This window comes from Leiobunum rupestre, chromosome 3, assembly GCF_980474605.1.
Source record: "Leiobunum rupestre chromosome 3, qqLeiRupe1.1.hap1, whole genome shotgun sequence".
Taxonomy (NCBI): domain Eukaryota; kingdom Metazoa; phylum Arthropoda; class Arachnida; order Opiliones; family Sclerosomatidae; genus Leiobunum; species Leiobunum rupestre.
The window spans coordinates 68,601,337-68,627,096 of NC_143386.1; the positions used below are offsets into that span (position 1 = coordinate 68,601,337).

General features: G+C 37.4%; 1 protein-coding gene across 3 annotated transcripts in view; it reads right to left on the reverse strand.

The window, feature by feature from the left end:
* LOC149954457 (diacylglycerol kinase delta) overlaps nucleotides 1–25,760 on the reverse strand; it is a 147,449-nt gene that overhangs the window by 11,969 nt on the left and 109,720 nt on the right. For all 3 annotated transcript variants that reach the window (XM_090169073.1, XM_090169072.1, XM_090169074.1), the window contains exons 10-24: nucleotides 24,580–24,688; nucleotides 22,043–22,182; nucleotides 20,581–20,638; nucleotides 19,775–19,869; nucleotides 18,801–18,888; nucleotides 16,926–17,111; nucleotides 16,265–16,352; nucleotides 15,071–15,357; nucleotides 9,080–9,377; nucleotides 7,596–7,911; nucleotides 5,586–5,696; nucleotides 5,019–5,177; nucleotides 4,032–4,077; nucleotides 3,514–3,627; nucleotides 2,861–2,995 (exon numbers count right to left, since the gene is read on the reverse strand). In XM_090169073.1, coding sequence (XP_090025199.1) covers nucleotides 2,861–2,995; nucleotides 3,514–3,627; nucleotides 4,032–4,077; nucleotides 5,019–5,177; nucleotides 5,586–5,696; nucleotides 7,596–7,911; nucleotides 9,080–9,377; nucleotides 15,071–15,357; nucleotides 16,265–16,352; nucleotides 16,926–17,111; nucleotides 18,801–18,888; nucleotides 19,775–19,869; nucleotides 20,581–20,638; nucleotides 22,043–22,182; nucleotides 24,580–24,688 — 2,230 coding nt within the window. The remainder of the gene's footprint in view (nucleotides 1–2,860; nucleotides 2,996–3,513; nucleotides 3,628–4,031; nucleotides 4,078–5,018; nucleotides 5,178–5,585; nucleotides 5,697–7,595; nucleotides 7,912–9,079; nucleotides 9,378–15,070; nucleotides 15,358–16,264; nucleotides 16,353–16,925; nucleotides 17,112–18,800; nucleotides 18,889–19,774; nucleotides 19,870–20,580; nucleotides 20,639–22,042; nucleotides 22,183–24,579; nucleotides 24,689–25,760) is intronic.

Here is a 25,760-nt window from a genome sequence, read left to right on the forward strand (position 1 = left end):
CGCTTCAGTCGCGTAGGGAAACTATGAGATGCCGGACTTATTTGATGGTTTGAAAGCGGGAAGATCTTTCTCTTCGGACATGAAGCCATTCTCCCAAAGTTAAATAAAATATAATATTGGTTACACCTAGGAGCAACAAACACAAGGAGAACGCAGCTAGCCTTTAAACACGCTAACGAAGGGTTGTGTACGAATTTCATTGGACGAGCGTCACGAGCCTTTACGCTGAACGTTTTACGGGCGGGGGGGAAGACAATTTCCGAATTTTCCCCTTCCGACGGCAGCAGGCGCTAAAGCGTCTAGCCAATGAAAAACGTACACAAGAAAATCCACGACTTTTGACGGGTTGCGTTCTCCTTGTGTGGGGTGTTGTGTTTGTTGCTCCTAGGTTACACTGAGCAACTGAGAACTGTTAATTTAAATTTATTTTTTAAGTTATTGATGGTCATTTATTGTATATAATTATCTTCCAACGTTTTGAATTTTATTTACCACTTCGGAAAACTGCCTTACGAGAGAACTATCCGTGTTATTTAGTTGAAATATACATAAGTTAAATGGATTTAGTTACTGAACGAGTCTGGTTTATAAATAAGTACGAAGCGGCATAATAAACACGCGGGTAATTTTCGATCGTTGTCAGTTTAAGCGATTTTGTACCTATTAGAATCTCAATATATCTGCGGTTTCACTATGATCGCCTCTACTCTAAAGTGGTCGGCATTTATTGTTAATAAATGTTTATTAATTCTATATTATAAACATCAGTAAATGTAGGGTGCACACACAGCAACAACGTTCGGTCTTTGCACTTAAGCTCGCAACGATAAATTATTGCGTTAATTCGGTCCAATCGTTAGTCTTCGTTTACATACTTTTATACAGGATTGCTTTTTTATACCTATGTATATAGACTTGGGTCTTTAACAGAAATAGAATCTGAATATTTATAAAAAGTTAAATTTAACGAAACTACATAATTTTGGTACTTTTTCACTTAAATTAATTTTTTGGTTAATCGCGAGTAGATAGTTACATGTTGTCAGAATTTATAGTCCGCTGTACCGGTAAAATCAAGAAACCACACCAGCGGAGGCCTATCATCAGAATGCCCTACGCCAGCGTCCACAAGCCCGGACAGGTGACAAAACCAGCATGGGTAGCAGAACCCCACTACTGATGGTCGCACCCTCGACGCAAGCCGCTCAACCCAGCAGAAGGTGCAACAATGGGACGACCAGCCCGCCACTTCGCACACAGCAGTGGGATAGAGAACGGATGCTCTAGCAACTCCGGCCGACACCCCACCTACAAAGGCAGGGAGCCAAGCCCTTTGGAGAGAGCGCCTAAAGGGGAACGGCAGGCACGCAGCAGCCCGCATAACCCGGCACAGCTGGCACCGGAGATCCCGGTGTGATCCAAAAGGCCGGGAGATGGGTCCGCCGCGCCCTCATACAGCAGGCAACCCAATCCGCCGAGGCGGCCAGTTTGCCCGGCCACTCTCCATTAGCCTGGGCCGAAGCCCAGTATCCAGCCCACACCTGACCGAAGTCGGAGGTTGGAGATAGGACCCTTTGGTTACAAGAGCCGGACCCCGACTCCCCGGTACAGCCACCAGTTATTGCACACTCCGACCCCTTGAGTAGATAGTTACAGTTACAAAGCATTTTAAAAAGTTACAATTAATTTAAAATAATTTAAATCAGAATTTAAACTTAAACCAAATTTATTTTCAGCTATGCGTAGAAACGGAAGATATTTCTGTTTCCCCTTTCCTAAACATTTCTTGAGTGTAACGGAAATAGTGAGAGTAGGGAACTGTTAGCTCGCGTGGTATGAAGGGCTGGCCACCACCCTCCTACGAATTGTAACCCAACCACCTTATTCAAAGGCATTAAAAATCACTTGATTACTTGGTGGTTTTCAACCTGTGTAAAAAACCCAAATAACAAATAAATAATCTAGCCTATATAATAATAATTGGCTAGGCTTATACCCAAGGCACCACCATAGGCCTAAGTCAACTAGCGACTTGTAAAGCCGATTATCGGTGACCGGGTTATATTGCTTAGGAGGGTGGTGGCAAGTCCTTCATGCCACGCGAACCAACAGCTCCCTACACTAACTATTACCTACTTCATAGTTGTGTTATTTGGATTAATAAATTTAAAATTCTGCAGTTTTGTTTTAAATAATGACCCACGGGACATTACTTAATTACTAAAATTTCAGGACTTCCGCGGATTTCGTTTCTGATAGCGAAGGATTCCACGAAATATAAAGGCTGAAAACCACTGGCCTAGCTGATAATTTAACCTTACTCTAATTTATCAATACTTTATCTACATGTAGCTGACCTTTGGTAGTGGTTGCAGGTCACTCAAGTGACAAAGGTTAATATTAGGGATGGGTAATTCTTTTTGAAATATAAGCTAACCCAAAAGTGTGACAATCCCTGCACTTTCGTATGCTAAAGGTTTAATGAATGCTCGACTCGAGATCGACAACATAAAAGACTATTTATTGTCGCTTTTCTTGATATTTGTTTAGTCTATGGTATTATATCGTAGGTAGATGGCGATAGCATCTCCACAGAATGACGAAAATAAAAAAATACACTAACTTTGACCACTGCTACTTAGTTCCTCCGTTCCTCACTACGAGGCGTTATTTGTTGGTTTTAACTTCCTTCCCTCCCCAAGGCATACTTTCCCTTCTCCCCTCCCAACTTGTATTTCGCTCGTAACATTCATTATGAAATAGGTCCGATTGACACACTTTTGGTAATTATGTCACTTTTGGCTAACCTCACTCTTTCCACGGGCTGATTTTTAACGTGTGAATACACTTGACTACTTACCCTATTGCGACATAACACTTGGGTTTTGTTTTTGTGAACGAGACAAATGTACCCGGGCGGTTGCACCCAGGCTTCTCCGTCCACTTGAACTGGAACGCCTTCGTCTCCCAAAATAGTTATTTTCACTGATCGACACTTCAATGAGAAATAAAAGTCAGAATTGTCACTTTCAAATGGGATGTTATCCCCCAGACCACTTATATACAACAGGACTCGTAACGTACCAATCAAAATATTCGTTCTTTTACGGTAGTTGATAAAATTTGGTGGTGCCCACCTTTTTTCATTACTGTAAACTTATAATATGCCTTTTAAACATGCTTTTACCATTTTAACTACATCTTTATAAAAATAATCTTCAAGGCTCTTGTTCATATTAATTAGTAAGATATTTTAAATTTCAATTTAATATTAATTTATTAAAAACCTTAGAAGCTCTTATTAGTATTAATTCGTAAATTTTATATTAAAAAAAACTAATTACGAAGCACGGTAAAGCACCTTTAAAGTTTACAGAAACTGACAACAGATGTCGCGCGCTTTACAAAAAATATCCTAGTTTGTATGAGGATAATTTCTCTGTTGCAGCATATTGTGACATTACGAGTCCCATTGGGTATAAGTGGTCTGAGGTTATAGGAAGGATTTCTGACCTGCGCAATTCTGTGCTGTTGAAGGTTGATCACTCTCGACGCCGCCATTTGAACAGTACCGAAAACTGCCAACACTTCCAGAATTTTATCATCAAACGTTGGAATGTAAAATACCTACAATTCATTATCACAGAATTAATGAAGTTTGTTACTTATGAAGATTTTAAACCAAGAACCTTTTACCTAGAGGGACAGTTAAGCCGTTACCAGAAGTAACTTATTACTTCTCGTGCCATGTGGCTCTTAGCAATACCATAATTATTATTATCATAAATCTATAATTACATGACGGTCGTGGTATATAGATAATTTTGGTTGAGGATTTAAGATAAACCTTAGAATATTCAATTTAAAACTAGCCCAGTAAGCTGTAACCAGAATTTAAATTACGCTCATAAGCGTATACAGAACCCCTGCTGTAAACCCCAATAGGAGGCAAGGTCATTAATTTTTCCTCTCCCCAGAAGAAACTCATAGTTTATTGTCCTTCTATTTAAAAGGTTCTTGATCTTACTTACTTCTCCTTCTTTGGGGTTGCCCCAGAAATTTGTACCACCTCCATAACTGGAATGTTCATTAAAGTTTATTAATTTTTAAATAATTAAAATGAGACGTAAAAGCGGTTTAAAGGGAGTAGATCAGGGTTGGCAAAATTTTGCAAAGGGTGAAAAAAAACTAGATTTTTCCACCTATTGTTTTCCTGTTAAAAACCGTGTAGAAAATCGTACTTCCATAGTTTTTTCCACCTCTAGTGGCAAAATTCAATAAAAAATAAATAATAAAAGCAGTATATTCTTCTATTCTATTCACTCTTCTTCTGGACTTTTTTTATTTCTCCTATTTGCAATGACCAAATTAGTCACTTAATAGATATACCAATTATTAATTTAGCATGAAAAGAGTTTTTTCCGGTTTTTACCAGTTTTACCCACATGTCCAACCCTGGAGTTAAAATTAAACACTTTATCGAATTTTCGAAAACAAATCGAACTAATTTTCCCATATAAATTAGTAAACAATATAACCTCCTGTCCAAATCACTTAATGTGTGCCTCATTATCAAACAAGAAATTTTAATCTGTTTAAAACCGAAAAGAACCAATTAAACCCTATTAACAGGGCCTTAAACACTGCAAATACAGATAGCGAAAAAATCGTTCTGTACGATTACTCAATTTCCATTTTGAAACAAATGCAATGTTAAAACTGTCATTTATATTTATAATTCCCTGGAATTGTTTTAATTGTATAAATTCTTTCATTTATCAATGTGTTTTATTTTCCCCAATATGCACCACCTTAAATACTATACCTATTTATAAAAATTGTTCAACCTTTTAAATATTATGTACGTTATGTAAACTCTGTGTATTGTTTTAATGCACAATAAACCACTTTTTCATTTCATTATTATTATCTAGGGTCGGCGGCACATTTACGGTGGCCTCGCGCTAGCCGCCATGACAGTGTGGAATCGGCTCATTGTGAAAGGAATAAAAGCAAACCTTGGTATGTTAAGAACAACTATTCCTTGTAGTGACGGCAGAGGTATCCTGTAGCCATCGCACTCCAATTGAACCCTTTGCTCCAGATTCTTAAAGGTCCGCTGAACCAGCTCTTTTCCACCTAATACACCGTACCACATCAAATTTTTCGTACGCGATCTGCACAGACATTTTATTCGAAAATATTTGGTCATATCTTGGTAAGCAATAATCGTAATCATTTAGTATTTTCGACAAGAACTTATTTAGGTTATTGAGAGCGTTAGAGTATAGGTCATTATACTTGGGCCACACTGGAGAACAATAGCGCCATCTGTCAGGAGCTTGTGTAAAATGTTTTCTTCAGGCAATAATAATGTTGAATTAAAGTTGTTCATATTAAATCGAAAATTTCGGTAACTAATAATAGAAAAAGCAAACTTTAAGCTCGATACTAGATGCCGCCATAAAATTGTGAAAATGGCAGTTTTCCGATGAGATTAAGTAAAAGGTTAGGCTAGTGAGCGTGGCATTTAGACTCTTGGGTTCTCAGTAACCTAAATAGGTTCTTGATGGCGAAGCGCAAACCTGCATTTCTCCGGATGTTCTTCTCTCTTGTTGTGAAATTCGAGAGTAATTTTCGCGTCCAAACCAATTCCGAAATAATTGTTCATCACACATTTCTCTTCAAACCCGTCTCTACAGGGTAAAAAATTAAAAAGGTTACTTGCAAGACATATCAAAGGTCCACTATGTTCAACTCTATAAGAACTGGAATTTGATTTCGATATTATCTACTGATTAACCATAAATTTCCAGATTTTAACTGTATAGTTTCTGTTAAATTAAAATTATCTAAATAACTACGGTTATTTTAACTCAAGGGATTATACCATTGAAAAATGATTTTTAAATAGTTGATTTTATAAAATTAAAATTTGTCTGGCCCAACTTGTTAAAATGTTGCTCTTACGTCACAAGACACAACTTTATTAGTATATTCTTCGCTAGGTGGCGTTAGTTAGGTGCAGTGGGCTCTCGGTATTTCGTATACTTGGTATTGTGTCGAATGTTTAAGTCTCATAAAGTTACAATAGTCATCCGGGTTAAGTACCAAAATATTATTATTGTTTTAAATTTACCACATAGCGGCAGTGCACGGATTCTTTTGGGGTTACGTAACCATAGGAGTAGAATTGTATGTATATTCAAATTATTCATAGGCCCATTTAATCGTGAATTCGGTAGGCTTAAACCATTGAGTCAACAATAGTTACTTTGTATAATTAATTTCAATTAGTGTTCAATTAAGTATTCATAACATTTGGTTCATTAGAGATCCTTCTCATTAATTACCGACAGTTAACGCTTTTACTTAATTAGATTGTGTAGGTTTTTGTCTAGGATACTTCACTAGGCTGGCTACCAGTCAGTTTGATTAAGGGTAATCAGGAAATATGCTACATGTACAACTATAACCCGGCCACCAGAATTAAACGCTTCAAAAGTCGCGCGCAGCCTTAGGCCTAGGCGGTGTCTAGGGTATTAGCCTAGCTGATTATTATTATTATTATTATATTAACCCAGCCACTTGGATTAAAGGCATTAAAGGTAAGTGGATTAGTTGGAGTATTTGTGACAGCGACCCATCCCCTAATTACATATTTATCACTTGATTTAGGAAATGGGTCGAAGTATTTGTCACTTGATTTAGGAAATGGGTCGAAGTATTTGTCACTTGATTTAGGGGATGGGTCGAAGTATTTGTCACTTGATTTAGGGGATGGGTCGAAGTATTTGTCACTTGATTTAGGGGATGGGTCGAAGTATTTGTCACTTGCTTTAGGGGATGGGTCGAAGTATTTGTCACTTGCTTTAGGGGATGGGTCGAAGTATTTGTCACTTGCTTTAGGGGATGGGTCGAAGTATTTGTCACTTGCTTTAGGGGATGGGTCGAAGTATTTGTCACTTGCTTTAGGGGATGGGTCGAAGTATTTGTCACTTGCTTTAGGGGATGGGTCGAAGTATTTGTCACTTGCTTTAGGGGATGGGTCGAAGTATTTCTCACTTGCTTTAGGGGATTGGTCGAAGTATTTGTCACTTGCTTTAGGGGATGGGTCGAAGTATTTGTCACTTGCTTTAGGGGATGGGTCGAAGTATTTGTCACTTGCTTTAGGGGATGGGTCGAAGTATTTGTCACTTGCTTTAGGGGATGGGTCGAAGTATTTGTCACTTGCTTTAGGGGATGGGTCGAAGTATTTGTCACTTGCTTTAGGGGATGGGTCGAAGTATTTGTCACTTGCTTTAGGGGATGGGTCGAAGTATTTGTCACTTGCTTTAGGGGATGGGTCGAAGTATTTGTCACTTGCTTTAGGGGATGGGTCGAAGTATTTGTCACTTGCTTTAGGGGATGGGTCGAAGTATTTGTCACTTGCTTTAGGGGATGGGTCGAAGTATTGGTCACTGGATTTACGGGGGTTACTCGTAGGCACGAGGGAGAAGGTGTCCAAAAGTGATTTTTTTTGCGTTAGCTAATTTTCGAACTAGCGCACCCCTTTTATCTTTTAAATGAACAAAATGAAATGATATGAGACTTACAGACAAGTTTCTTCAACGTTCATGAGGGGGGAGGCAGCGGCGCAAAGGACGTCGGAATTGGCCAATAGAACCTGACCAATGAGGCTGTCGTTATTGAGATTCGGCCACATCGGCAAGGAGGCCAGCGGGTTGATGATGGGGAAGTCCCTCTTGACGGGGTCCTCGGCTTCCGACAGCCTCCGCTTGCCGTGCTCCTTGTGCGCCAGCAACAGCGGAACGCCCAGACTCATTTGAAGACCAATGTGACCCATTTTCTTCAAGGTGGAACCGCTACTGATACGCCTGCTGGCCTTCGGTGAATGGTGAGACGATGGTTCTGCAAGAAACGATGAATTTGATTTGGGGTATTTAATTATCAGTGACGCAATATCCATCAGGCTGACTAGACTATGGGCTAATGCTTCACAGGGAAGAGGGGTGTGTCGAGGGGCCCGAAGAAGTTTAAAGCCTAGGGGCCCACCAAGAGCCCATGTTTCAAAAGGGAGAGTAGGATGTAAGTTATGTCTCCTCGAGGGTTTTACCTGGTCACTAAAATTTTGTTTCTCAGTAATGCAATAGAAAGAAAGAGGATGAGGAATTGTATGGCTTTCTAGATCCTATGGTTAGGAGGGTTAAGCTTGGTTTCCACTAGTGCGTTTCTCAACTTCCCCAAGTTCATATGCTTCACGAGAGTAAGAAAATTAACATAATAAAGCGCGCTAATGAAAACTAAGGCTTATGCCTAATACATACTGGCGTCCAAACAAAAGTGCTTCGTCGTCGGGTACCCGGTTTTAACCAAATATTCACAAACTTTGAAATTCATTTGAGCAGATAACGTGTATCATGTTGAATTCCAATACAATTTCAGAAATCAGAAACTGCTTTTGAGATTTAAGAGCATGATTTTCGTGTTGATTTCTATTTTATTAGCCATATTTAAAGATTTTGGAATAACAGTGTTGCCACAATATTTTCAGAATCATTTTCCCTGTTTTCCCTGACCATTTTAAGAGATTTCCCTGACTTTTTACGGCCAAAATTAGACAATTTATAACTTTATAATTGAGTTTTAACAGAAGTTAACTTATATTTCAGTACAAAAGTTATTGCAACGTTAAAAAATTAGCAACACTTTCAAAGAACTAAATCACAGAATTTTTCCAAGATCTAGAGTAAAATCACTCTCAAAAAGTGCCAAGATTATATTGAAATCCCTGACTTCTCCCTGACTTTTACAAAAGCTTACAATTCCTTGACCTTTCCCTGACCTATTAAGCCTATTTAAAAATTCCCTGACTTCCCTGTGGTCCCTGACGTGTGGCAACCCTGAAATACTTTTCACCCAGGTTTCTGTACTTTCAAGTTGATTTCAAGATTTCTGAAATCATTTATTTTATCTAGAGTGTACGAGATTTGTACGAATGTCGGATTCCTCTAGCAACCTTAGACGTGAAGATTACTCGCAAAGCAGATTTTTCTTTGCAATAGAATGGTGTCCATACCTTTGTGTTTGTGAACGGGGCTTCTCTTTTCCTTGCGGTCTTCGTCGGCGTCCAGCGTCGGAGGGACAGGGGAAGAACAAGGGACGGGGGAAGGGACAGGAGAGGCGGCGGTCGGCGTGCAGGGACGGAGGACGTCTAGAGACGCGCTGGCGGGAATGCCGAGAGCCGGGGCTTCGTGTGGAAGGGGGGAGGGGCAAGGCGAGTACGCCGGAGACGGCGTCAGAGCCAGGAACGGACGCGGCGAAGGACACGGCGAACTGTCCACGCTGGCTCCACCCACTATTGTTGGCAGTGTAACCTAAAAGACCGATACAAATTAGCCTTTACATGCTCAATAAACATTTCACGAAGAATGTATTTTTTTCAACTTTGGGGGACAGACAATGTCTAGACGATCCAAGGACACCGGAGTCCAATTGGCACATCGGCGCAAGGACAGTAGATACAGGGACGAGAAAGTGTATTGGCGGACTCTGTTGGAATATATCACCTAAAACGACCTAAACGCAAGGAGTAGAAGGAAAGTCAGGTTCGGGATCGGGGTCCGGGATTTAAGGGGTGAAATGAGGGTAAAATCGTCGAAAAGTCAATGTATTTAGGGTATTTTTCGCGACGATTTGTTTTTTCGTATATCAACATATTGTGTCCAGGCCAACTTGTTCATTTATCTACGCTTATCTCGAAAGATACTTGAACGTATATCTTATCAAGTTTTATCGTACGGAATAAGTTGAAATGATGTAAAAATTGATAACCTAGGCGACGCGTGCGCAGATTACCCCGGGGGACGCGGTTAATTTGAATTTAAGAGTGTTTTGACGTCATGGAATATTCGTTGTTAAAGTAGAATGGAAATATTTTTTAAACTTCATTTTAATATCATTGTAGTACGCTTGGCACTTGAACCAATCTCACGAGTATTTCTTAAAACGAATACCTCGATCGCGTGTTATCGTACGAAATAAGTGGAAATTATGTAAGTTGTATGATACTTGATAACCTAGGCAGGAAGATAGCGCGCGCGTGCGTGGATTACCTGGGAGGCGTGGATTACCTGGGAGGCGCGGATTGCCCGGGCGCGCGGTTAATTTGAATTTAAAACATGGATTCCCTCTCCGAAATAATTCATGTACCCAAAATTGGACCGCAAGTTTTTTTCTTTTTAGGGGAATCTCTATGGGAGTTTAACATTACAATAGGTCCAGTTTGGGGTACTTTTGGTCCGAAATGGGGTACATAGGGCCGAAAATGGCGACTTTGGTCGTTTTTAGGGTACTTTTGGTCTAATTTGGTCCATTTTTGGGTACATCAGAAAAGCAGTTGGAAAAACGAAGAGCCTTATTTTTTTTTCCACCCATCTCCAAACTCCAAAAATTTATTGCTTTAATTTATTTATCGCTTCCGTAGGTATAAAATAAGATAAAAACCACTTACCTATATTTTAATTACGGTAAATTAAAAATACTTAATTAGTGTACTAAGTTACGTTTAAAAGAACTTTTTGTAACAATTCCAATATGTAAATATAGGTATAAGGATTGAAAAAATACTTAAAGTGGTTTTACTGATAAACTCTAAAGGAATTTAACTTCAAAGGGTATCTTAGATTATTGTTTTTAATTTTATTCAAGTTGAAAACGTATTAAGAGTCCTTCAAAGTACTATAAAAGGATTTTATTTACGAACTTAATTCATATTTTCTTCAAACTTTCAATTCGCTTTTATTACTATTTAAATACGGTAAAATATAATTCTTATACACAAATATAGTCAGAAAGATACTATAAAACACTAAAATTAAAATTAAATTAAATTTGTGTGGATAAGATTTGTAAATATCATTTTGAAACTAATAACTTTCACGCTTTATTTAAGTTAAGCCAATAAAAACAATTACATATATTTTAAATACGGTAAAATATAAATACATTTCCGATATGTAAATAGGTAGAATAACACTATGAAAAGTTCCTTTTTCTTCTTTTAATACGACAACACACAACTGTGATACGCAAATATATAAAGAAAATATAAAAAAAAAATTTACTCTACGTTCGATACGTTAAAATACAATTTTTTTTTATATTTTCTTTATATATTTGCGTATCAGAGTTGTGTGTTGTCGTATTAAAAAAAGAAAAAGGAACTTTTCATAGTGTTATTCTACCTATTTACATATCGGAAATGTATTTATATTTTACCGTATTTAAAATATAGGTAATTGTTTTTATTGGCTTGACTTAAATAAAGCGTGAAAGTTATTAGTTTCAAAATGATATTTACAAATCTTATCCACACAAATTTAATTTTAATTTTAGTGTTTTATAGTATCTTTCTGACTATATTTGTGTATAAGAATTATATTTTACCGTATTTAAATAGTAATAAAAGCGAATTGAAAGTTTGAAGAAAATATGAATTAAGTTCGTAAATAAAATCCTTTTATAGTACTTTGAAGGACTCTTAATACGTTTTCAACTTGAATAAAATTAAAAACAATAATCTAAGATACCCTTTAAAGTTAAATTCCTTTAGAGTTTATCAGTAAAACCACTTTAAGTATTTTTTCAATCCTTATACCTATATTTACATATTGGAATTGTTACAAAAGGTTCTTTTAAACGTAACTTAGTACACTAATTAAGTATTTTTAATTTACCGTAATTAAAATATAGGTAAGTGGTTTTTATCTTATTTTATACCTACGGAAGCGATAAATAAATTAAAGCAATAAATTTTTGGAGTTTGGAGATGGGTGGAAAAAAAAATAAGGCTCTTCGTTTTTCCAACTGCTTTTCTGATGTACCCAAAACGGGACCAAATTAGACCAAAAGTACCCTAAAAACGACCAAAGTCACCATTTTCGGCCCTATGTACCCCATTTCGGACCAAAAGTACCCCAAACTGGACCTATTAGCTTTATTGTAATGATAAACTCCCATAGAGATTCCCCTAAAAGAAAAAAACTTGCGGTCCAATTTTGGGTACATGAATTATTTCGGAGAGGGAATCCATGTTTTAAATTCAAATTAACCGCGCGCCCGGGCAATCCGCGCCTCCCAGGTAATCCACGCCTCCCAGGTAATCCACGCACGCGCGCGCTATCTTCCTGCCTAGGTTATCAAGTATCATACAACTTACATAATTTCCACTTATTTCGTACGATAACACGCGATCGAGATATTCGTTTTAAGAAATACTCGTGAGATTGGTTCAAGTGTCAAGCATACTACAATGATATTAAAATGAAGTTTAAAAATATTTCCATTCTACTTTAACAACGAATATTCCATGACGTCAAAACACTCTTAAATTCAAATTAACCGCGTCCCCCGGGGTAATCTGCGCACGCGTCGCCTAGGTTATCAATTTTTACATCATTTCAACTTATTCCGTACGATAAAACTTGATAAGATATACGTTCAAGTATCTTTCGAGATAAGCGTAGATAAATGAACAAGTTGGCCTGGACACAATATGTTGATATACGAAAAAACAAATCGTCGCGAAAAATACCCTAAATACATTGACTTTTCGACGATTTTACCCTCATTTCACCCCTTAAATCCCGGACCCCGATCCCGAACCTGACCCCGACCCCGGGGTCGGAGCCTCGCCCTTACTTTCCTTCTACTGCAAGGAGAGTTAGTTGTAAACAAAAAAAATGGCGGTCACCTGATTTTAGCGGTTCTTGACGAGGCTTAAGTGTTCAAAACAAATGGGCATTTTTTTATTTACGCTCGTAATTTTATTTTTAATTAAACATCAAAATGGTAAAAACTAACTACAATAATACTGTCCATGGTGAACCACGCCTTAACAATGGCCGCGGTTTGTTTACATCTAACTCCCCGAGAATATGAAGACGTTTAAAATCGAACTTTCTTTCCCTGCTTTCTCGTCCCTGCATCTACTGTCCTTGATCAGCGTGAGACAGGGTGGGAGAGGAAAAACCCCACCCGCGTGCGCTTCTAGGACACCAATCAGATATCGGCCCGATTTTATTTTATTAAAGGGCTCTAATAAAAATAATTGCATTATTGGTTTCATCTTAAGTTTGTGCCCTTAATTATTACATTCAATCGGGACGTAAAAAAATCAACCAGTATTCTTTAAGATGACCTTGAAGTATGTCAACGGTCACGAGAAAACCAGTTTGTAACTTATAAAACGGAAACTTATTTTAATCCCACGATGACTTAAGCCACGATCACACGACAACTGGAACCAAGTAACCGTAGTCGAGTTATTACATGTATTATAATCGTTCATAAGTATGCCTTTGTATAATATTCCCATAGACGGAATTTCAATGAGACCTTGTTTCACAAGGAACATACAATAGGTGGACCGTGAATGGAACTCTTATATTCCTTACGATTTTGAAAATGTTACCATGGAAACCAAATCTCGTGATAGGCACGAACTAAATTTTAGATGATCAAAGCCAAAATTCGCTCCATTTACTTCCGTTTCCCTTCTCTAAGGCTCTTAACACATTTCTCGTCATGCAATTGGAAGTGACGTCATTTGAAGAAAATACCATTACTACCATAACTACTTTCATTAACCTAGCAAGAAAACCGTTTTCAATAGTAACCTATTTCGCCACTAGTGAGGCCGATTCTAGAAAATATTTAACAACTAGTTATTATTATTATTATTATTGAAAGGGGAGCTGGGCCAAAAAAGGACCAATCGTGCACTTCGACTAAAGGTCCATTGTTCAATCCGTTTCGCCAGCATTTTCAAGAAATCTGAAGTTTCCAGTTGATACAAGCGAAGATGCTTAAGCCTTTGAGAGCTCTGCGTATTTTCGCATCTACAAAGTACGTGGCTAACGTTTCCTCCTAGGCCTGACAGGCCCGGCAGATTGGATCACCTTTGATACCAATCAAGTATAAATGTCTATTGAGTTGGTAGTGACCTGTAAGTAGGCCAACAACCAGCCTAATTCTAGACTTGGAAAGCGAGAGCAATTCCAAGGGTCAAAGATGAACGCTTTGGCCGGCCTTTGTCCATCCATCTCCAGCCAAAGATTGAGTTGATGGTCAGTCGTGAGATAAGAGATACAGTCACGCACTATGCCTAGGGGATAAGGACAACGGGTTCACAGCCTTGATTTTACTCTTGACCACCAGACTACAGCCGCATAACACAGCAATGGTCTAATGATCATAGTGTACAGCCAGTAGGCCACTTTGGGGCTAAGACCCCAAGACCTGCTAACTCCTAGTCCTCCAAAGTAACACCTTAGCCTTCTTAATGACAATGAAGTCCAGATGACGTTTTTACGTTAGTTTGCGGTCCAGAATAATATCAAGGTTTTTAATCTCAGTGCTTCTACTCAGGATAGTCCCAAATAGGGAAATATCATTAAAATAATTCTGTATCATTTTGAGAATAAAAGAACCAGATCCGTTTTACTACGATTAACCGTAAGGTTGACCTCTCTACCCTAGCATTCCACCGACGCAAGAGCCCTTCTTGCTATAACAATAACAGTGTTTGGAACCTTACCAGTAACAATGATGGCGATATCGTCGTCATAACCGAAGCAGCAGCATCCATCCCTGTCTACCCTCCCGATTAGTTCATCCACCACCTGGTACCACAGCAGGGGTGAAATGGCACCCCCCACCTTGCGGGCAGCCATAAGGGATTCACCAAACAGGGAGGATACCACTATACGCCTCATCAGCAAAGCCTTGATCCAGAGACCCAGCGTGTCAGTTATATCAAAGCGCTTAGCAACCTTCATTATAACTGCACTAAACCCCTTATCAAAGGCCCCGCGATATCAAGGAAAACTGCTAAAGCTATTGCCTTAGAATTGCCAGCCCTTACAATGCAAGAATTAGTAAGTTTGCGGGTTTTAGCTGGCGCATGATCACGTCTTCCGTCATCATGGGATGATCAAGTTACTTGTTTAGGCTGGGAACCAGTAACTTGTCTAGTCAAGAGCAGAGCAACGAAATAAGCGTAAATTACCTGTAAGGTGTCTTTTAAGGGCGCGCCGACACTTTGTCCCATGGGCTGTCCCCAGGGATTCCAGCACGGCAAGCTATTAGATTCACAATCCTCGCAGAACGTCGTCTGGAATACTGGGATCGTAGATGTTGAAGGCAATGTTTTAGGGGCACTTGGAGCTTCTTCGGCGGATGAAGAGCATTCGTCGGGTTCAATGACGATTTGTGGTCCACTGCACGCCGCCGCCAGCGAGTCTTTGGCCTCCTCGTCCTGGCGCTCCTTTGTTTGGGCGTTCTGCTCGTCCACGGCTATCACAAACAATGCGATCAATTAATGGTGAGTTGAGGGAGCTGTTGGCTCGCGTGGCATGAAAGGCTTGCCACCACCCTCCTACGTATTGCACCCAGGCCAACTAAATTAATGGCTTTAAAAGGCTTTAGGCCTAGGGTGGTGCCTTGGGTATTAGCCTAGTTGATGATTGATGTTTCAAGTTTCACTTATCATTTAACGGATTGAAATTGAATTTGGAAAGCGACCTCAGCGAGCAGGGTTGCTTCAATTTTTTTTTATATTCAAATTCTCTGAATTTTCTAGGTTTTCGATGACCATTTCAGGAGATTTTCCATGACCATTTCAGGAGATTTTCCATGACTTATTTTAGGCTAAATTTTAAACTTTAATAAAGTAAACGTTTCCTGTTTGCAACCAAAGTTAAATCCCTTGATTTTTGTACTACAATTGCAAATACCTTGAAATTAATAATAATAATAATCAGTTAGGCTAATACCCAAGGCACCACCTTAGGCCTAAGTCACTATTTCAAATACCTTAATATTTTTATTATAATTTCAAATACCTTGATATTTATACTACAACTTCAAATACCTTGATATTTATACTACAATTTCAAATACCTTGATATTTATACTACAATTTCAAATACCTTGATATTTATACTACAATTTCAAATACCTTGATATTTATACTACAATTTATTTATTCTTATTTATCAACGTATTTCACATTTATGCCATCAGGTGTAACAGAAACTAGTTGGGAATTGGCGCCAGATACGTTAAAACAAAGCTGTAACGTGTTTCAATGATAATTTATTTTTGTTATTACCCAGGAATTTATTAACGCGTTTACCAGACGATTTTTCGATTTTGTGCATACTCCCTTTAAGAAATGGAACTAGTGCATGTTTGAGCTGACCTTTTTCAGTGTGTTCAATGATCTGCCTGACGGCTTTCTTCAGACTATTCGCTCTGGACATTAAGGCTTCTTTTTGAATGAAGGTAGTCTGGAAAGACACCAAATCCTACTTTAAAAGCCATTCCTTAAAATACATGCACGCTAAGATTTACCAAATGGCACCACTGATTTTTTTAATTTAAATTTATTTAATTTAAATCGTATATTTTATGATTTTTTGTCATTTTATTGACCAAACTATTAATAATAAGTTTGTTCGTGATATTCCCATTTTTTGGGCCAATTTTCAAATTCCCTGATTTCCCTCTAATATTAGGTCTATTCTAAAATTTCCTGATTTTTAAGGTAAATTTTAAAATTTTCCAATGATTTTTTAGGTTTATTTTAAAATGTTCCCCAGATTATTTAGGTTAATTTTAAAATTTTCGCCAGATTATTTAGGGTAATTTTCAAATTTTCCCCAGATTATTTACGATAATTTTCAAATTTTCCCCTGATTTTATAGGTTTATTTTAAAGTTTTCCTCGATTTTCAGGGCCTATTTAGAAATTCCCAGATAATCCCCTGATAATTAAGGGATATTTTACAAGTCCCCGATTTTCCTGACGTATGGTTGTTTGTGAATCGGCCAATTTCGAGCAGACGAGAAACAGTAGGTAACCTTTTTCTTTCGGCTTCTGGGCTGAGGGAACGCTTTCTGCGTGTCCTTCTTTTCGTCGCAGTCGGGCACCAGGGGGCCGGAGTCCCTGGTCGGGTCGCACTCTTCCGCTTCCTCAACCAGAGAAGCCTGCGACTCTTCGTTCAAGGTCTTCAACAAAGAATCCAGCTTCTCGTTCAACACTGCGCACTACAAGATATTTACAGATTAGTGAGACGCGCTTGGACCACAAACGTTACCGTTCTCGATGAAACAATATTCATTCCCATCCCGATTCAGTTCAAGTATTGGTTTTCCAACCATTCCCATTCCGTTCCAAGAAAGGTTTTACCATTCCCGCCCATTTCCGTTACAACAATATCTATTCCCATCCCGATCCAGCTCAAATATTGGTTTTCCGACCATTCCCATTCCGTTCCACGAAAGGTTTTACCATTCCCGCCCATTTCCGTTACAACAATATCTATTCCCATCCCGACCCAGCTCAAATATTGGTTTACCGACCATTCCCATTCCGTTCCACGAAAGGTTTTACCATTCCCGACCATTTCCGTTACAACAATATCCATTCCCATCCCGATCCAGCTCAAATATTGGTTTTCCAACCATTCCCATTCCGTTCCACGAAAGGTTTTAACATTCCCGCCCATTTCAAATATTTGTTTACCGACCATTCCCATTCCGTTCGACGAAAGGTTTTACCATTCCCACCCATTCCCGTTACAACAATATCTATTCCCATCCCGATCCAGCTCAAATATTGGTTTTCTGACCATTCCCATTCCGTTCCACGAAAGGTTTTACCATTCCCGCCCATTTCAAATATTTGTTTACCGACCATTCCCATTCCGTTCGACGAAAGGTTTTACCATTCCCGCCCATTTCCGTTACAACAATATCTATTCCCATCCCGATCCAGCTCAAATATTGGTTTTCCGACCATTCCCATTCCGTTCCACGAAAGGTTTTACCATTCCCGCCCATTTTCGTTACAACAATATCTATTCCCATCCCGATCCAGCTCAAATATTGGTTTACCGACCATTCCCATTCCGTTCCACGAAAGGTTTTACCATTCCCGCCCATTTCCGTTACAACAATATCTATTCCCATCCCGATCCAGCTCAAATATTGGTTTTCCGACCATTCCCATTCCGTTCCACGAAAGGTTTTACCATTCCCGCCCATTCCCGTTACAACAATATCTATTCCCATCCCGATCCAGCTCAAATATTGGTTTACCGACCATTCCCATTCCGTTCCACGAAAGGTTTTACCATTCCCACCCATTCCCGTTACAACAATATCCATTCCCATCCCGATTCCGTTCATGAATTTGTTTTCCAACCATTCCCATTCCAGTTGACATAGGTTTGATACATTTTCTCAAACTAGAAATCCAAATCTACGATTCAAACCGGACGAAAGCCCATTTCAGACTATCTCCTAATTCAAATTAAATTACAATTACCGACCTTTTCTTAAACGAAAATTAAATATCAATCGCGTGGTCAGCGTGGTAAATGGAAAATGGATAGTCTGTCGTTAAAAGATTGGAGTTTTGGTAGAGGAAACTCGACAATAAACACAAACTAATTGCAATAACTTCTCTACTTCGGGAGAGTGACTATCACATGTATCGAGAAAATACATTCTTGGTAGAAGCTACGCAGTAATCGACGAGCCTGGTTTGATCCCAGTTTCTGACACTGATTAAAAACGTCTTGAGGTTACGATAATAATTAATGTAGGGAGCTGTTAGTTAGAGTGGCATGAGGGACTTTCCACCCTGCTACGCGTTGAAACCCGGCCACCTGAATTAATTGCTTTAAAAGTCGCTCGATGACTGATTCAGATTAATATATTGCCGTGACGTACTTTGTGGGTGATGGAATCTTCTTCGTCGGAGGCGTCTTGGGCGTCGGCCACCTTCGCTATGAAGTCTTTGACGGTTTCGCAAAGTACTCTAAAGAAACACAAGAGCCATTGCAATTATATAAAAAGGAATTGTCAGGGTTGCCACATATTTTACATTTTCGAATTCCTCTACTTTTACAGGTTTTCCCTCACTGTCTAATATTAATTAATTTACTGCATTTTCTAAAAGGCTACCAAAACCGGATAACATTTATAAGGTCTGAGAAAACACCGAAAAAATTTAAAATTATAAAAATTTCAATGCCAACTAAAAAAAAACCGAAATATAACTAAATTCCTTGACTTATCCCCGAAGTTTTTACTTGATCTTAAATTTCTCTGACTTTTTACTTGTTCTGAAGATTACCTGTCGGTTCCCTGACTTTTACTTGTTCTGAAGATTCCCTGTCGGTTCCCTGACTTTTTACTTGTTCTGAAGATTCCCTGTCGGTTCCCTGACTTTTTACTTGTTCTGAAGATTCCCTGTCGGTTCCCTGACTTTTACTTGTTCTGAAGATTACCTGTCGGTTCCCCGACTTTCTGCTTGTTCTGAAGATTCCCTGTCGGTTCCCGGACTTTCTACTTGTTCTGAAGATTCCCTGTCGATTCCCTGACTTTTTACTTGTTCTGAAGATTCCCTGTCGATTCCCTGACTTTTTACTTGTTCTGAAGATTCACTGTCGGTTACCTGACTTTTTACTTGTTCTAAAGATTCCCTGTCGGTTCCCTGACTTGTTACTCGTTCTGAAGATTCCCTGTCGGTTCCCCGACTTTCTACTTGTTCTAAAGATTCCCTGACTTGCCATAACGTTTTACTTGATCTTAAAATCCCTGAAATTTCCATGACCATTTTACTTGTTCTAAATATTCCTCGACTTTCCCAGGATTTTGAGGTACTGTGGCAACCCGGATTGTTGTTCTGTCGTGATACGTACTTAGCGGATGATATCACAACGGAATGTTGATCGGATTGCAAAATCTTAGTTAAGTGAGCCACCACGGAATCTTCGTACATTGATATTGGGTCGTACTGTCGGAGGAAAGTGCACCATTCCAAAATGAAAAAGTTATATTTAATAAAGACCAAAAGTAATTGACATTTCTTACGAGAGAAGGATCTATCTAGGCTACAAAAATGAAACTTGTACCTTCGCAAGGTCCACTCTAAATGTACGGTATAAAATGTCAAATATGTTGTATTTCCAGGGTTGGAAAAAAAACGGCTTTTTTAAAAATTGAAAAATCCAGTATGCTTAAACCGATTAAATCCATTAATAAAAAATGCTCAAATTGCTTATATCTATCCCTCATTACTTCGAAAATGCTCAAATTGCCCGATTTCAAAATAAAGTTTTTGCGAGTGAGAGTACCTTTACATTGTGAGGTATAGCATACTTATTTACCCGCTTTTATACCCTAACATGGCGGCGTATTTTCACGCGCAGAATGAATTTAAAAATTCCCCAATTGCTTATATCTAGCTCTCATTACTTACGACAAAAAGTGAAGGTTAAGTTTTAGTTTTTTCAATTTTTCTAATTATTTAAAAAAATATAAATTAAAAAAGTGGTTTTAGCCATGGATTTTAATTCGGTGGTTAAATCAGGTTTAAACCAGGGTGGATTAAACCAGTCTGACTGGTTCTTGCAAACCCTGTGTATTTCACCCCGAAGGAACCTGCTAAGGTACATGTTTCAAGCAATTAATATTATTAATATTATTTTCTTCTGATAATATTTACTTGAGTGGACGTTTTTCGAGTAACCGGCAATGTTCCTTCATACGTCATAATACTCCACCTAAAGCAAGCGCACATTAATAACCGAGACAATGTTTTTCTTGAAGTAAAGGACTATTCACACGAGTTTACATTTTTGTAAAACATTGTTGATCAACAAAGGTCGGAAAACCAAGCTACTCAAAGTTTTAGGTTGAAAATATTTCAATGTTATAGTTTTCGTACATATCTTTTTTACTAAGCAAAACCGAAAAAAAATATAAAATTAATCTTAAATACTTTAATAATAGTCATATTTAATAGTGGAACTATTTTTTTTTGGAATTTCGAGTAGTTTTCTTCGCTAGTTAACGGGCAAAACGTGTGATCGAAAACTCAACTTGTTGAAAAATGTTGACTTGTGTGAATATGTTAAAGTTATTAATTTCCTAAAAAATTACAAGTCGAAAAATTTCAGGAAAGTAGTTTCCTTTTTATTTAAATTGTGATTAAAATCAAGATTTAAGTTATTTTTTAAAAAAATCATTGATTTAAATCACACAATGAATTTCAATGGGGGAATTAAAATTGGCAAAAATTAGGTTCTTAAAAAATTAAAATACATAGAAAATCTCCACTAAAATTATAAAAGTCATGAAATTTCATTCCGATTTCATTGAATTCAAGATTAATTAGCTGATAAAAGTAAAATGTCAATTAATTATACTATTAAAGAGCCTTTAATTGTATAAAAATCGATAAATTCAATAAAATAAAAAAAATCCGGTTTATATTAAAAAAATACGATTTATAATAAAAAAATACGACTTATAATAAAAAAATACGACTTATAATAAAAAAATACGACTTATAATAAAAAAATACGACTTATAATAAAAAAATACGACTTATAATAAAAAAATACGACTTATAATAAAAAAATACGATTTATAATAAAAAAATACGATTTATAATAAAAAATACGATTTATAATAAAAAAAATACGATTTATAATAAAAAAAATACGATTTATAATAAAAAAAAACGATTTATAATAAAAAAATAAGATTTATAATAAACCAAAATACGATTTATAATAAACCAAAATACGGTTTATAATAAAAAAATAAGATTTATAAAAAAAAAATACGATTTATAATAAAAAAATACGATTTATAATAAAAAAAAACGATTTATAATAAAAAAATAAGATTTATAATAAACCAAAATACGATTTATAATAAACCAAAATACGGTTTATAATAAAAAAATAAGATTTATAAAAAAAAAATACGATTTATAATAAAAAAATACGATTTATAATAAAACAAATACGATTTATAGTAAAAAAATCCTGTTTAAAATTTAAAAATCTGATTGATTTGATTTTTATAAAAAACAATGCCAACCCTGATCCTTCAAACTGATTGGTTAAAAATGGTTTTGTTTTGGTATTAGTGCGTCAACGTGTAAAGGTGGAACTGACCTGTCCAGCTGTTTCGAAGTGGCCCACTCGTACTTCTCCAGCAACTGCGGCAGTTGCGTGTCGTCGTCGCAAACGTGTCCCCATCCCAGCACGCGCGCCAAGTCGTTTCCGGTCCCCAACGGAAGTACTCCAATCTGGCACTACCATAATGACCAAATAAAGCACCACTTTAGTAACACACGCGACACTAACTGTTCTTTGGTTTAAATAATTAGGCTGATGTTCAGTCCTTTTTCATGCAGCTCCATATTCCAGATTTGGTTTTAACCAGAAGTAACGTAATTTAGTATAAGTGTAAATTAAAAGAGACTGAAAACGGCTTTAAAATTCACAATTTATTTATTTTAAAAATCTAACGTTTCGGAGGAACTCTTCCTCTTTTTTCAGGGATTTATTTTTTAAATAAATAAATTGTGAAATTTAAAACCGTTTTAAGTCTCTTTTCATTTAGTTTTTTCACAATGCGCTTCTCTTAAGTGTGATACTGAACTATTTGAATTAATGGTAGTCCGTCGATAAGTGATTGCGTAAACTCTTCACATTCACAAAAGACAAGCTATTAGCACCTGAATTAATCGCATTTAAAGTCTCTAGATGTGCCTAGATATTGTCATTTATCCATGAGAACAATTTCCCTAAATATTTAGTTTTTTTTTTGTAACAAACAACATATGCTAAATCCATTTGTGCCATTTTTGAAATTGAATTTTTATAAAACTTTTTTATACGTATAACTTGGACCACAAACTGTAGTTTCGAAATATATGTACGCAAAACTTATTTATTGTTTAACTAATACTATAACCAACCATGGACTAAAATTTACAGTCCGTGAACCAACTAACCCTCTGTATAACTCTGAGAAGTGAGTAAAACATGTTGTTATGCAGAATAAAAAAGGTTAAATTGAATTATTATTATTATAATCATATGTAACATAGTTACTCATAAGTATGCCACTAGCTCTATTTCTTCACTATCGGTTTGTTTCAACCATACCCTACGTAATATTTGACGTCATCGGATCTCAAATCCCGATTATGCCGTCGCGCAATTAGCTCTACGTCTGCTAAACCGACGGCCATTATTTTAGTAAACAAACCGGTTTGAACAACCAAGGCTTAGAAGCTAAATGAACTCCAAAATACTGTTGAGTGCTGTTACTGCAATTAATATACAAATTAATGAAGTTTTAGGAGACTCAGGTTCTAAAATTAATTTGTATTGTCAAATAAAAGAAGTAGGTTTATATGAAAAAATAGTTGAAATTCAAGTTGAGCTTTTCTGGGCCATCTACAAGATTCTTTTGAGCCTAGGCTTATCTCTTCTAGGCTTGGTATGGGTTTTAATAACGGTGGTGGAATATCCCACTTCGATGACTTGTTCCATTTTCGGAAAGGGATCACTCGAATCATATTGGCCATTTTCCCAAACCGTTTTTTTCTAAACTACTCATTATTTAACTTCATCCGCACCAACCGAGCGAGTTTATAAATTCCGATAAAGCTACATTGGGCTGACTAAAATTCCTTCTCAATTTAGAGGTTTTCCATTGGCTTAAATACATTTGTTAGTAGCCAATAGTGTGACTCCTAAAATTACAAGGATGTATAAAAAGGTTAAAATCTACCGTAGTTCACCTTTTTACTGGTTCGTGGTGAAACAAACCATTAGTGAAGATTTTTGAATTTTTGAATGGATTAAAGGTACAGTGGCATACTTATGAACAATAATGTTACATATGTTATAATGATTATTAAAGTAACCGTTATTTAGTTTTAAAAGTTCGGCTGATGTTCAGTCCTTAACCGAACTTTTAGTTTAGGTTAATGGTCGATCTTAAAGGGGAACGGCCAAGCTTTTCCAAATATTTCCTTATTTCCGTATCAAAAGATTAACAAGACGTTCAATATACTAACACGTACCTTTTTTGTCTTGAAAAAATTGCTTTTGGCCCAAAAAGTTGAAACGAAAAATAACGCCAGGTGTTTGGGTTTGAAATTTCGCCGCCATCTTAGGGGCTGCCGCCAGCGCCCCTAACCCCATATCGAGGGGCTGATCACTCCGCGTAATCGGTGTACAGAGCCGTACCTTTGACTGTACTAATGGGATTACGCGTAATCTTTGAAGTCCCTTCCTTTGGCAGTGCTAATCTAAGCGTAATCCGGTGTACAGATTTTCTAAGAGTGGTTAGCTCCTCGCCCCGTATACGAGCGATGTGCGAACTACCCTAACTTTTAAAATAGCGCAATCTAAACTTAGGTCTCTTACAACTGAAACGCGCCGCGCGTGCAAAACATATTTTTCGCGTCTTCAGCAGCGCGCGCTTTTACGTTGTTTTTCTGTCTCACCGACTTCTCACCAGGTGTCGCGGCGGACGCGCGCTTTTCGATTAAAAATTAACCACTCAATATTTTTGATGCGGTTTTCGCCATAAATTTTATTTTTTAATGGGCTATATGGCTATCTAACTGGTTAAAGCTTGACCGTTCCCCTTTAAGAAATTTATTCGAATGACGTTCTAAATCGGCGCTTACTTGATTATGCAAATGATGTAAATCTATTTCGGTCAACACCCAGCTGACGCTGCCATCTCCGCCACACACCAAAATCCGGAATGGATTGAAACTCTTGAACATTCTTATTCTGAACAAATTCAGGAAAACTTCAATAAATATATTTAAATAGTAGTCATTATATATAATATTCTTCCAAAGACACCCTGTAAGGCCCAGGGTAGGGGGGGGGTTTGTTTCCCATTTTCCTACGATGAGTGAAAAGAGCGCCAGAGAGCTTCAAAGTGTGGTTTACTAGCCCCTGGAAGTAGGCTGCAACGAGCGCCAAACCAAGCAGCAGGGACTTTAAATACTGTTTAAGTTTACTTTTTTACGCTGGTTACCTCGATTTGTTTACAAAACCTTTCTTACCTATCACACGAACCCAAACCTTTATGTTCGCATTACTCCCGAGCATTAGACACACTTCGCCTACTCCTGGAGCAATTTGTGAACAAGCAAACTTTAGAGATCAGCCCCTCAACCAAAGTGATATTACATACGTTGGACTCTTGAGGTTCAAAGTATGAATTTCCAGAAGGAAACAAAGTTTTTACATTCATATTCCCTGTTTTCCTGACCATTTTAAAAGAATTTCCCTAACTTCTAAACGGCCAAAATTTTAATTTTAGTTAATTTTATATTTTACTTTCATCAGAAGTTAATAAATTTAAATTGACTTATATTTCAGTAAAAAGGTTATTACAATATTGAAATAATTAGCCCACTTTACAGGAAATAAATGATAATCATAGAATTTGTCATAGATCTAGAATAAAATTACCTTCGAAAAGAGTCAAGATAAATTGAATTCCCTGAATTTTTCGGCTCATTTTTAAATTCCCTGACGTTTGGCAACCCTGTTATTTTAAGTAAGCCCTTTACGATTAGTATTGTATTCTTATTTGACAACTAAAAGCCTTAAATGAGGTTTAAACCGTCTTTAATCACAGAAGCTGGTCGGCGTCTTGGATGACGGATATAAAGACGGGCCCGTAAATATTACGGGGGCCCGTGCAGTTTGAGAGGCCCCGGTTTGAACCTGTTTTCAAATTCACCTGAAAAACGTACAATTGTTTCAAGAAATAATGGCATTCTTGTGGCTGGAAATTATTTAAGTACTAAGGCCCGGGCCCACTTGTCGGCAGTTAAAGGGGCAAAAC